At 35.7% G+C, this 12,691-nt stretch overlaps 2 protein-coding genes across 3 annotated transcripts; one reads left to right on the top strand and one right to left on the bottom strand.

Annotated features, from left to right (window-relative positions):
- Positions 1 to 463: 463 nt before the first annotated feature.
- LOC110375856 (gem-associated protein 2) lies at positions 464 to 2,017 on the bottom strand. Its single transcript, XM_021334129.3, has 4 exons — positions 1,622 to 2,017; positions 1,214 to 1,535; positions 977 to 1,076; positions 464 to 769 (listed from the first exon to the last, which is right to left on the bottom strand). Exons 1-4 carry the CDS (start codon positions 1,856 to 1,858, stop codon positions 595 to 597), a joined length of 834 nt encoding a protein of 277 aa, XP_021189804.3. The 5' UTR covers positions 1,859 to 2,017; the 3' UTR covers positions 464 to 594.
- Positions 2,018 to 2,433: 416 nt separating this feature from the next.
- On the top strand, positions 2,434 to 9,142 carry LOC110375838 (probable RNA helicase armi). 2 transcript variants are annotated; one of them, XM_049836483.2, is made up of 6 exons: positions 2,434 to 2,574; positions 2,764 to 3,203; positions 3,555 to 3,967; positions 5,446 to 5,598; positions 5,795 to 8,080; positions 8,150 to 9,142. In XM_049836483.2, the coding sequence occupies exons 2-6, from the start codon at positions 3,020 to 3,022 to the stop codon at positions 8,513 to 8,515; spliced, it is 3,402 nt and encodes a 1,133-aa protein (XP_049692440.2). In that variant the 5' UTR covers positions 2,434 to 2,574; positions 2,764 to 3,019; the 3' UTR covers positions 8,516 to 9,142. The 2 variants fall into 2 exon arrangements, with proteins under 2 accessions (XP_049692440.2, XP_063899666.1); XM_064043596.1 differs by having other exon boundaries at positions 2,439 to 2,674.
- Positions 9,143 to 12,691: the final 3,549 nt, after the last annotated feature.

The raw sequence follows: 12,691 nt of genomic DNA on the forward strand, positions 1-12,691 counted from the left end.
CTATTACATTTTTAGACTTTATTTTTCTGGTGTTCAGTAGATATTTCTGGATACAAAACTTAGGGTATAAAAGCATTTTATGGTGGTCATTATATTTGTTCCCTTTGCAAACTGGTGGAAAATAAATTATAATAAATAAAACTTTGTTCATAAAAATATTTATTTCATGGCAGTCATTTAAAATAATACGAATTATTTAAGAATAGTTGAAAATACACTATTGCTAGTTATATCACTCTGACAGCTCCAAGTAGAGAAACTGCTTATATTACAAGACACCTTATATTTCGCATTTACAAACATTAGCAGGTGTATAATTAAGCTCAGTTAACTGATTAGAAAGTACATTCATCCTTCTAAGAATTTCAGTATCAATTCGTGATATTTTTTTTTTAAGTTATGGATATCTGCACAAATTAAATAATTCTTCCTCCCTGTTGTAGTTTTCAGTTGCCATTAAAGAAAATAGCTTTTGTATTTGTAACATATGTGCATATTTAGATTTGCACCTCAGAGTGAGCCAGAGTATTCGAATATTTGCGACCGCACAGCTGTCTTCAATTAACCTAATTATAAAATTAACTTAACCTAGTGTCAATAAAATATCTGTGCTACTTTTGAGTCATAATAAATCTGACCTACTATAGAATCATGAAGTTCATAGTCACCCAAGTCATGCTGTCCAAAATACTTTGCTATTATACATATAAAAATATTTAAAGGTGTTGCTAGTTCTCTTGCATTCTCATCATCTAGATTTAGACCGGCCCTGAAAACAGAAGAAACAGAGGTTATCAGTTATCAGATGCTTAATGAGTAGATGTCAGGAAAAAAAAAACAAAAAAGCATGATACTTCTTAGATACACCATAATTTTTTCTAGAATGATTGAGCAGAATGATACTAGAGGAAATTAAAGTAGGCCATTTTCTACTTGAGACCAAGTTAGAGTAAAGAACAATTCAGTACACATTTACCTAATTTCTGCACACCTTCTACAGAGATTTCTTAATAGAAAACTATCATCGGACTGTGGTGGATGTCTTGCAACAGTTAGTAGCGCATGGAGCCATAATCCTGAAATTTATAAAATTCATATGAAACCATAAATTGAATTAAGGAAAACAACTACATTCAAAGATGTAGATACTTTGTTTTGGTTACTGACACATTTTTTTAGTTAAATAAGCAAAAAGTATTGACCATCTACATACCTGTTCTACGGTCAATAGACTCTCCCGGTTTTATCCGTTGTAAAATTGATAGTATAGTATCCAAGCCTGTTTCTACCACACCATGAGACAACCCAACCACATGTGACAGTGTTGGTTCTGTGCTATCAAACACCTGCATCCACTGTATCTCACCGTCCTGCATGAAGTCTCTATATGTGTCTTGGAATATTGTTGGTAGTTCCGCTTTCTTACGAGCCGCCATACGTACGACGTACATATGAAGGTCTGAGAAATCAGCTATCTGAATATTCTGCCATTCTATTGTGGGTTTAAGCTTTTCAGGTTTTTCGGGTACTTTATGCTGGGAATAAATAAAATAATTTTAACCGATGAACGATTTAATGTTTCATAAGTAGTTTGTAGTGATTATAGACAAATAATGATTACCTCTTTTACAGTGTTACAAAGCTTCTTGCGAGTTTGTGATGCATCTAAATTACACTTGGTAACTGTTGCACATTTGGCGCGCTCCTTTATAACTTTTAGTAAGTACTCTTCGCCATTAGTTGGGATTTCCTTTTCTTCGACATTAGGACTGATTTGGAAACATTGTGTCCCTAAATACTCATGATCATCGTCATTATCCTTTTGCTGATGCTTAAATACGAACTTTTTGTCAGTCATGGTGTCTTAATAGTCTAGTCTATACGTATGTCACCGGCTCATTGATTTACTAAAATATAGTCTTATGATGGTAAAAATATTGTAAATTTTAACAAGTAAAAGAATTGAAAATAATATTATTATTTTAATGAATTTAGTTTCCTTTACTACACGTCAGTGTCAATGTCAATTTGCTTGCTGTCGGCCTGTCAGTCGTGCGCATAGACATAATATAGTTAACAGGACTGCGCACTTTTAACCAAAAAACGAGCCGAGTGAAACAGTTAGTACGGAGGCCGTCTGTCGAATCTTCCTGTTTTTATTACTGCTAATTCCCGCTAATTATTAAAAGCTTATGTCAGTATTTTAAGGTCACAAACTGCGTAAGTTAAAACTTCAATACCAATCTGTGTTTAATAATCTTAGCAAACTCGGATTGGTCTCACATAGCTTAATCTTATAGTCACCCTGTTAGAAAAGGACAGTAGGCCTTCGTGCTATCTGCTTCACTCGGCTCGTTTTTTGGGTATTAGTGCGCAGTCCTGTTTACTATATTACGTCTATGTGTTTCTGTCTGACAAAAGTTGAAAAGTGTCAATGTCGACTTTAGCTCGTTTTGTTTGATGGTTTTGATTTCGCTGAAGCGGATTGGATTCTCTGCCTTTGTTCATGAGAATTTCATGTGTTTTGTAACTAAATAACGCCAAGTATTTTCATTTGGACATAAAACCAAAGGAGTATGTGGACAGTACAATATCTGCTTTAATTCTGATGATGTCTACTTCAAGTAACATTTCGCAGTCTACTTATTCTCCTTCCGAACCAGAAACTCCTCAAGTAATTCATTTTTAAAATTCTGGTTTAGCTATTAATATTATATTGCTATTTTATAGAATATTAACTGTGTAATTTTTTACTGATTTCAGAACACGGCACAAAGTAGAATTCAGAATTTTGACCAGTCTCTTAACCATGCGGATCTTGGGCTGAGCATCGAACAGTCAATGAAGAATGCTCAAAAAGAGATGCACCAAAAACGAATTCAAGCATTAAGGAAGGAGCTTGACTATCTCAAATCTACAGAATGGGAGTTTGAATATGACAAAGGATTTGTCCAATAACAAAAAATCTATTTTAATTTTTCTTTTATTTACCTAGTTGTTAAAATAAAAACCAAACACAATGTTTTCGTATATAAAGTCATTTTTTAACTATTTCTTTTCTAACAATGCATTTGAAGAATATGATAAGGAAATGGAAAACTATTTGGCTGATGAACTTGTTAAACTTGATTTGGAACAAGAGGAAAGCTCAGAGGTTGCAGACGTACAGGATATACCTAGAAATGACTGTTTTGAACGGACGGGTGAGATCTTTCATTTATTTATATAGTTCTAGGTCTTTCATACAGGGGTACATAGTGTACTATGGCCTGTGCATTCTTAGTAACTCTTTTTATCATATAAATTATTTAATATGTGTTCTCTTCCACAATTCATCTGGCTGGCCTCTAGTGTCTGAACTTTTAAAGATTATGAGATTCAATGCCATCTGCATTCAATTTAAAACTTTATTTTCCATGAATTCCTGGGGATTTTTATAGAATAAGTGTAGTAAGTAGTGTCACTCTAAACAGGAACTTTGAAAACCCCAGAAGCAGTTGTTTTCAGTATTTGTAATTGTACGAATAAAACATTAAAATAAATATTAATTTCAGGTCTAATAACATACATAAGTGACGAAGGCAATTATGTTCTTATCGATGGAATGCTTTATTTTGACATTACCGCTTGTTCCGTAAACCTTAACTTAAATGACAAGGTTCTTTATTTATGCTACAAAAAATCCAAAGACTCGCTAGTTGTAGTGAGAATCCTTGAGAACCAAGGTGAACACTGGGGTGATTTTGACTTAGAAGTTCATGAGAATGGCTACAAAGTCATCGAACATGTAATCATTGGTGAAGTACAAATTCGACAAGACCGCTACGTCGTTATAAAGGAGAGTGACCTAAAATTCAGCCTGGATGACGTTGTTGCCACTTTTGTACCTATACAAGGAGATATGTTGGAACTGATGTGTAAGGTTCAGTATGATGAGGATAATCCTATGGATATATCATCTAATATGGTGAGTCTATCCTTTCATTAGCTCGGTTTAAAGATATTTATTTCTCATAAGAACTTACATACAGTTCACTTATAATGAGATACAAAGTACTTCCTATTAAATTAATTATTTACACCTCCAGGTATAGTATCTAGGTTTACATTATAGTGTGCATACATAATTCCTAAGTTTATTTTTAAATACGTTTAGGTTGTTACAATCTCTCATCTCATTAGGTAAATTATTGTATAGCTGTGCTCCTTCAAATAATATCGTTTTCTTCCCATAATTTGTTCGAACTTTAATGAGTTGTAGTTTATTTTTCTTTCTTAAATTATGTGTACTTGTTTTTGTAGGTAGTTGCAAGTCAGTTAAAACTTGATTAGATATAATTTTTTTGATAAGAATGCAAGTGTTATAGATGTATAATTGCTTAAGATTTAGTAATTTACTTTTTTTGTATAATAATTTTGTTGGGGTGAGGTAGTGGTATCGGAACAATATTTTAATTAATTTATTCTGTATCCTCTGAAGTGGGCTTATATTGGTTACAGCAGCTGATCCCCATACCTCAATTAGGTATTCTAGGTGTGATTTGATGAGGGAGTTGTATATGACTGTACGTACTTTTTGTGGAATACACTTTGCGACCTTACGTAATGCTCCTAGTGTTGACGTTAGTTTGGTTCTAGTATGATCAATGTGCATTTTCCATGTTAATTTGTCATCCAGCCACAGTCCGAGATATTTTTCATGATTTGATTGATTTATTGTTTCATTATTTATTCTGAGTTGTGTAAAGTCTGGTATGTTTTTATTTTTTGCCGCAAATATCATGAAAGATGTCTTTGAGGTGTTAATTGTCAAGAGATTGTATTTTAACCACTCGTTAATGAGGTCAAGGTCTTTTTGTGCGTCGGCTATAATGTTGTGGATTGATTTTCCATAGTAAAAAAGACATGTGTCGTCTGCATATAATGTTAGCTTTCCTGTTAAGCCAATTTTATTAAGGTTATTTATGTAGATTAAGAATAATAGTGGACTGATTATTGAGCCCTGTGGACAGCCGTATGGTGGCATGGTTTTGATTGCGCTTGTAGTATTCTTTATTTTAACTACCTGTTTTCTGTCTTGTAAGTAGGATTTAAAAATGTTAAGGGCCTCTCCAGTGACACCTATATTGGATAATTTCTGTAGTAGCTTTTTGTGACTCACTGTGTCAAAAGCTTTTTTTAAGTCAATAAAAATCCCTAACACTAGGTTTCCTTGATCTATGTTGGTTTTGATTTTTGTGATAAGATCAATAGCGGCTGTTTTAGTGCTTGATTGTGTACGAAAACCATATTGCTGTCATCCCTAAAGTTCCCCAAAACCAAAAATATTTTACAATACTCAATTATTCTAAAATAGCCTTTGAAGAAAACAAAATTAACATCTGGACTAGTATATCTAACTCATATATTTTCATGATAGTTATAACTCATAAACATTTTCAACAGGTAGTAGAGGTACTCTCATTCCGACCACTAAGGAGTAAAGTGATATCTACAGTAATAACTTCATGGAATGGAGAACAGGGGAGTTGTGATAAACAAATATTTTTTAACAAACACTGTGTGGTCACTGGCGGTGAACCTCATGTTGGAGCGAGGGTAAGACAAAACAAAATTGCATAATGTGGAACATCAGTCTTAATTCTGTTAACTTTTAAAGTATCATTAATTCAACATTATTATCAATACTTCCATAAACGCTTGATCCAGAGCCCAATATTAAGCTGATTTTGTTATAAGAGATATCATGGTATTTTATGGAACACTTATTTGATCTTAATATCATCTATTCCAGGCTTTTGTAGAAGCTGTTGAAAGTAATCAAGGTTCATTCTCATGGAGAGTCATCAAAATGGACATAACAGAGAATGCAAAAACAATTACTGAAAGCGCTCCCATCATAGACGATATAGAGGAAAGAAGTTTAGCAACTGAAGCACAGAATAACATAGAGGTTACATACCCTCTAAAGTTCGATAATGTAAACTTTCATGAGAAGCCGCAACTAACTCTTGCTATAACAAATAAAAGTAATCAACAAATAGTAATGTATAGATGGATGCTGCTATGCAAAAAAAGAGATTCGCAAATCAGTATCTATCCGCCTTTACCCAACTCGGTTAGATTGATGCCTAATAAAACATTTAACTTTACCATGACTTGCCATCCCAAGTTTTATGGAAAGTTTAAAGAACACATGATAATAACATTCAGAGGTTTTAAAGTTGAGAGATTAATTGAAATTAACATCTCAAGTGACAATATTGATGCAAGGGATGATTCATCAGTGAATGGCAGTCCTTACCGAAATATATCTGAAGTAAATCAGATTATGAAGGAAATGAGAAATGGATATAATAAATCTTATGTACCCGGTGTTCCCTTAAAAAAAACCCCAAACTTTATTTCTGTCAGATTGGGACAGTTTAATATACCCGAAAAAGTGTGGTCGGCAGTCATAGGCAATGAATATGAACAGCTTTCAGACCACAATGCAATTTTAGAGAGGATTGAGACGCGTTTACCTTGCCTATTAAATGATTTAAACATCAGCAATTATATGGACAGATGGCACATTCTTTTGTACTTGGAAGAGATTCAAGCAACAATAAATATGAAAAATTTCAACATGCCATCCGCATTTTTAGTGAGACATCATGAGTATCTGGGTGTTGAAATCAAAAAGCTGTCTGAAAGGAGGCCCTCTATAATTATTGGAGATAAAGTTATTGTAAAAGACATATGGGACGATAAGGCTTCATCGTATGAAGGCTACGTCCACGTTATCAGAGGAGACTTGTTACTAATGAAGTTTCATCCGCGATTCCATGAAAGTTATCAGGGTGGTGATGTCTCTGTAGAATTCCATTTTAATAGGAATACGCTAAGAAAAGCACACCATGCAATTAATTTGGCAATAACTAATCTGGGACCAAATGTCTTGTTCCCATCTCGCTTAGTAACACGGCCCCCACAAGTCCCATTGGAGAAATTAGCCACGATGAAATGGTTCAATGAAAAACTGAACCATTGTCAAATGGTAGCTATAAAAAATATTTTAATCGGAGAATGTCGTCCAATGCCTTATTGCATATATGGACCACCAGGCACCGGTAAAACCATCACTGTTGTGGAGACATTGTTGCAAATACTTACCCTCATACCAGATAGCAGAATTTTAGTAGCAACACCATCAAACAGTGCAGCTAATCTAATTACAGAAAGACTTTTACAATACAGGAACAAATTTTCTAGCTCCATAATCAGACTTATTGCAAACTATATGGTTGACTCAGAAAACATTCCAGAAGTAATAAAACCTTTTTGCGCCACTCTAAATATCGCAAAGGAAAATACCCATAGACCAACTCACACGGTTCATGATGGTATTAATATGAATGTGCCTGCTTCTTACGTAGCGAGATATCGAGTTACCATTGGAACTTGTAACTGTCTCGGGTCACTCCTCCAAATGGATCTACCTAAAGGACACTTCACCCACATAATTGTCGATGAGGCAGGACAAGCAATAGAACCGGAAATAATGATTCCCATGAGTTTTGTCAACAAAGAAACTGGTCAGATAATATTAGCTGGTGACCCTATGCAGCTTGGGCCTGTCGTAGTGTCTAAATATTGCCTTGACTTTGGAATGGACATATCTTTCCTATCCAGAATACTAGAAACATTCCCATATCAAAAAGACTTTGCGGCTTTCGAAAATGGGTTTAATAGCAAGCTGGTGACACAGTTGACTGACAACTACAGGTCTTTGCAAGAAGTTCTTACTTTGCCCAGTGAAATGTTTTATGATTCAACTTTGGTTGCTAAGTTTGATCGAAGTACACCATTTGTACCGAAGATACTTGATGTCGTTTCGGAAATATATGAAATAGCTGACAACACTAAAACCGGTGGTATTTTTGTGCATGGCGTCAAAGGCAATAATGCTAAAGCTGTGGACAGCCCTTCTTGGTATAATCCCGAAGAAGCTTCCATGGTTGCATTGACTGTCTGTAAGCTATACAAGAATAATATACAACCTGACGAACTTGGCATTATAACACCTTATGTAGCACAGGTGATTACTTATCCTAAATTCGAACCAATAAAAATAAAAGCCTATATCTAACTAATGCTAATTTTGCAGATAAAACATCTACGTCGCTTATTCGATCATATGAAATTGCGACGTCCGAAAATCGCCACAGTCGAAGAGTTTCAAGGACAAGAGAGGCCTCTTATTATCATTTCCACCGTGCGGTCCACTGAGTCTCTCATAGCTGAAGATCAGAAACACTCATTAGGTTTTGTTAGAAGTTCAAAGAGGTTAAATGTCGCGATTACTCGAGCTCAAGTGGCTGTGATATTATTTTGTGATCCACATTTATTAAGCACTGACCCCTTATGGAATAAAGTCATAAATCACGCAGTAAAAGAAAACAAATATATGGGATGTCAATTTTTGCCTGCCTGTAATGGGAACAATGAGCAAAATATTGATGACTCAGAATAAGGATTGGTGAAGCTAATATCATCCTCTTGCCCTTATCCCAATTTTATTTGGGGTCGGCTCAGCATGTTTTCTCCATCCATACTTTTCTATTCATAATATATACTGGCTCTGACTACCCATAACGACTGCCGAATGATACGATGTTCACTGACAGCCGGGACGTACAGTTCAAAGTGTTATCCGAAACACAGTCATTGCTGAAATAACTGTACAGTATCATCAAAATTTTGTTCAGTAATTTTTGCCCTTATGATTGAGATCCATATGTACAAATATAGTGTATTTTTATTTCGAAACCACACACAAGAATTCCATTAAATGTTAATAATGTATTTTGAATTTCTTTAACTTGATGCGCATTTTTTACTTACTTGTAATATTGAAACTTCCGAAAGAAACTTTATGCTACTTTAAGGCCGCTGTCATAACGTTTACTTGTAATTTTAGAAGCATCTACATGGCTATGTATCTTAATTTGTGCTTTTACACAAATTGGTTGTCCATGGATTGATAAATAGATTACTTATTCCAAAAGTCATTTTTATTCAAAGACCTAATTTTAATTGTTTACTTTGGTTTAAGATATTGTTAAGCATATTTTTAAATAAAAAATTGACCTTTGTCTGATTTTGTAGTTTTGCTTTTTAATTGATTTGAAATATTAATATACCTATTACCTATGTGTTATGTATGATAATGATGAAGTGATTTGAGTAATGATTTCACATTTAGAAAGCTACACTAGCTGCGCTGAATATGGGCTGTTTTATCCGGGTGCGAAAAGAAGTTTCCCGGGAACACCTACTCCATCCATCCAATATGGTTGAAAATTCGCATTCCATTCATTTGATGTCCCTGAATGTGATCACCACCCGCGCCGCGCCGCACCCCTCACAGAGAAGTAAAATAAACTAAATGATTATATACAGTGAAGTATGGAGACAGCAGTTAGGAACATCAAAGGCATTTAAAAAAATTGAAACACCCCCACTCCCAAATTTCTGGAGTACACCTTAAGAGGTAACACTAAAGCGCGGAGACCTGTCCTGGGGCGCTCCGCCCATAGAGTATAGTAATAGACCCACTTGCCCAGATGTTAGTACGTACGGTAGACTGCACATCAGTGGTAACTGTCATGCACCTTAACTCAATAGTAATAAGTATAGCTACAACTCGCTCCTTAAATTCTTCTTCGACTGATGCTGAGAAGCTTTTACGTAGTTCTGTACCCAAGTGTGACTTCTTATTCAAGTTTGAGCATGTAACGCCGCAAGACGTCATCAATGCCTTCAAAACTCTCAAGGCAAAAAACACCGGTGATTACTGGGGTATTTCCATTAAACTTTTAAGTCATATAATTGACATTGTTGCCCCCTATCTAGCTGTCACATTCAATAAATGCGTTGATGCTGGTGTATTTCCCGACCTCATGAAACAAAGTAAAGTCGTTCCCTTGTTTAAATCAGGAACCAAGTCGGATATTGGTAATTTTAGACCAATTTCAATTCTACCTGCGTTTAGTAAAATATTTGAAAAGTTAATACTCAAGCAGTTGCTCAGTTATTTTAATGTAAATTGCCTCCTCCATAGCGAACAATATGGCTTTACTCGGGGTCGTTCGACCACTGATGCTGGTGTTGCTCTTTTAAAACATATTTTTAATGCATGGGAAAACTCTCAAAACGCAATAGGGGTCTTTTGCGACCTCTCCAAAGCTTTTGATTGCGTTCAACATGACACACTTTTACGCAAGTTACGTTATTACGGCGTTCAAAATGGAGCTTTAAACGTCATAGAATCATATTTAAATAATAGATTGCAATGCGTAGACATCAACGGTGTCAAATCTTCAGGCCTATCAGTTCAATTAGGCGTGCCGCAGGGTTCTATTTTAGGTCCTTTCTTATTCTTAGTATATATAAATGATTTACCGTTCCATTTGAAAAATATATGTGATATAGTATTATTTGCAGACGATACATCTCTCATTTTCAAAGTTGATAGGAATAGAGAGCAATTTGATGACGTGAATAGTGCACTCTCCTTAGTTACGCACTGGTTTACAACAAATAATTTAGTTCTTAATGCTAAAAAAACTAAATGTGTTAAGTTCACTTTGCCTAATGTGAAACACTTAGGACCTAATATTATCCTAAATAATGAAGTTCTTGAAACTGTGAAGTCAACAGTGTTTCTGGGAATAACAGTTGATGCAAAGCTACAGTGGGGCTCGCATATATCCAGCCTCGCGGGAAGGCTTAGTTCTGCTGCCTACGCCGTCAGAAAAGTAAGACAATTCACTGACGTAGACACAGCTCGACTAGTCTATTTTAGTTACTTTCATTGCGTTATGTCCTATGGTATTCTACTGTGGGGCAAAGCTGCAGATATCGAAAACATTTTCGTACTACAGAAACGAGCCGTTCGTGCAATATATCAGCTAGGTAGCAAGCATTCCTTAAGGGAGCTTTTCAAAGAAATAGGTATCCTTACTGTGGCATCTCAATTCATCCTTGCCAACATACTATATATTAGACAGAATATTCATCTGTACACTAAGAAAAGTGATGTCCACAGTATCAACACTAGGAACAAGCATAAACTGTGCGTACCCATTCACAGGCTTCACAAGGTGCATGGAACATTTAAGGGGCTAGGTATACGATTTTATAATAAACTTCCTCAGTCGTTATTAGAATTGCCATTTGATAAATTTAAAGTCCAAGTCAAATCTATTCTGTCGAAGAAAGCCTACTATACTGCGATAAGAGTAGTTGGTCCTCATGTTAAACACCGGACAGCTTCAAGAGTTATCATTGATAGTTGATGTGATTTATTTTAATTTTATACGTGACATTTTCCATTTTTGTATGTATTCTGACAGATTACCACCATCGTACTGTTTTCACGATGGGTTGTTTCGCAATTTTGTAAATGGTTTACTAGCGACTGTGAATCTATTAGTATTAACTGTTTTCTTGTTATGTGGTTGCAAGTCGTCATGCTCCCTTAGACGGTATTGCTTGCGGTAGCGTCGGTGGTCGGGTTGCCTCCCTCCCTCAAAAATGTGCGAGGGGGGCGATGGCTGATCCTCGCGTTATGCTCGTGAACGGGTGCTGCTTGTGGTACCAGGTCGTCTTGCTGACTACATATTTCTTGACCCGTAATATAATGTGTATGACTTTTGATTTGAACAGTAGTCCTAGTTCACCGTTTTCATTGTTTATGTTGTAAATTTGTTTTTTTATATAATATATAAAACACATCGTGTTTCACATGTCGGTAGGTACGCCCAAAACTATACCTATTTTCACTGAATGGAGGCCTTATGTTCTCTCTTTTTTGTTTTTTACACATTATATATATATATTTTTTTTGTAGCTGCTTGAGCAATAGGTATGGTGTGTACTAGCTAACATGATTACATGTTTACTTGCTTTTTTTTATACAAATTTATGTGTATAATTTTGAGTGATATTTTTATTTATTTTTTTGTATACGGTTCAAACCATACAGACAGAATTGTGTTGCTGGGGAGTTTGTTCCACCACTTCTTCTTCCCAGCAAAAACACATAGGAAGTGGTGAAGGGCGGGCGTTTTGGGGGCTGTCTTTTGTAGATTTGACGTTCAAAAAGTGCTGATTTTCAGCCTACTTTGAATAAATGACTTTTGATTTTGATTTTATGATTTTCCTATAAAACTGTTACCACTGACCTGAAGTTCATCATCAGCCTATCGCAGTCCACTGCTGGACATAGGCCTCTCCAAGTGCACGCCACTGAGATCGATTTTCGGCTACTCGCATCCAGCTCCTGCCAGCCGTCTTGCGCAAGTCATCACTTCACCGTGCCTGAGGACCTGAAGTTGACTGTACCTATATTTTAGTGGATATACTACCATACATACAGCTACATTAACTCATGCGTAGGGAATGTGTACCTATAGAGATAGAGATTACTTACATAGGGGTAGTACATGTCATACAAAGCGAAATAAAGTAAATATATGTAGGTATCGCTGTCGCTTCCACCTTCACCCTTAGCGCCTGTATGCGCCGCGCACACTTCACACACAGGGCTCCTCTATCTATCTAAATATATAAAACTCAAAGGTGACTGACTGACTGACATAGTGATCTATCAACGCACAGCTGAAACCACTGGACGGATCGGGCT

Source organism: Helicoverpa armigera, chromosome 3 (assembly GCF_030705265.1).
Source record: "Helicoverpa armigera isolate CAAS_96S chromosome 3, ASM3070526v1, whole genome shotgun sequence".
Lineage (NCBI taxonomy): Eukaryota > Metazoa > Arthropoda > Insecta > Lepidoptera > Noctuidae > Helicoverpa > Helicoverpa armigera.

Coding starts and splice junctions, on each gene's coding strand:
- LOC110375856 (XM_021334129.3), bottom strand. CDS start 1,858: ATGACTGACAAAAAGTTCGTATTTAAGCATCAGCAAAAGGATAATGAC. Junction 1,077..1,213: donor GTCTATTGACCGTAGAACAG/GTATGTAGATGG, acceptor TATAAATTTCAG/GATTATGGCTCCATGCGCTA. Junction 770..976: donor AGAAGGTGTGCAGAAATTAG/GTAAATGTGTAC, acceptor TTCTGTTTTCAG/GGCCGGTCTAAATCTAGATG.
- LOC110375838 (XM_049836483.2), top strand. CDS start 3,020: ATGTTTTCGTATATAAAGTCATTTTTTAACTATTTCTTTTCTAACAAT. Junction 3,968..5,445: donor TGGATATATCATCTAATATG/GTGAGTCTATCC, acceptor CATTTTCAACAG/GTAGTAGAGGTACTCTCATT. Junction 5,599..5,794: donor AACCTCATGTTGGAGCGAGG/GTAAGACAAAAC, acceptor CATCTATTCCAG/GCTTTTGTAGAAGCTGTTGA.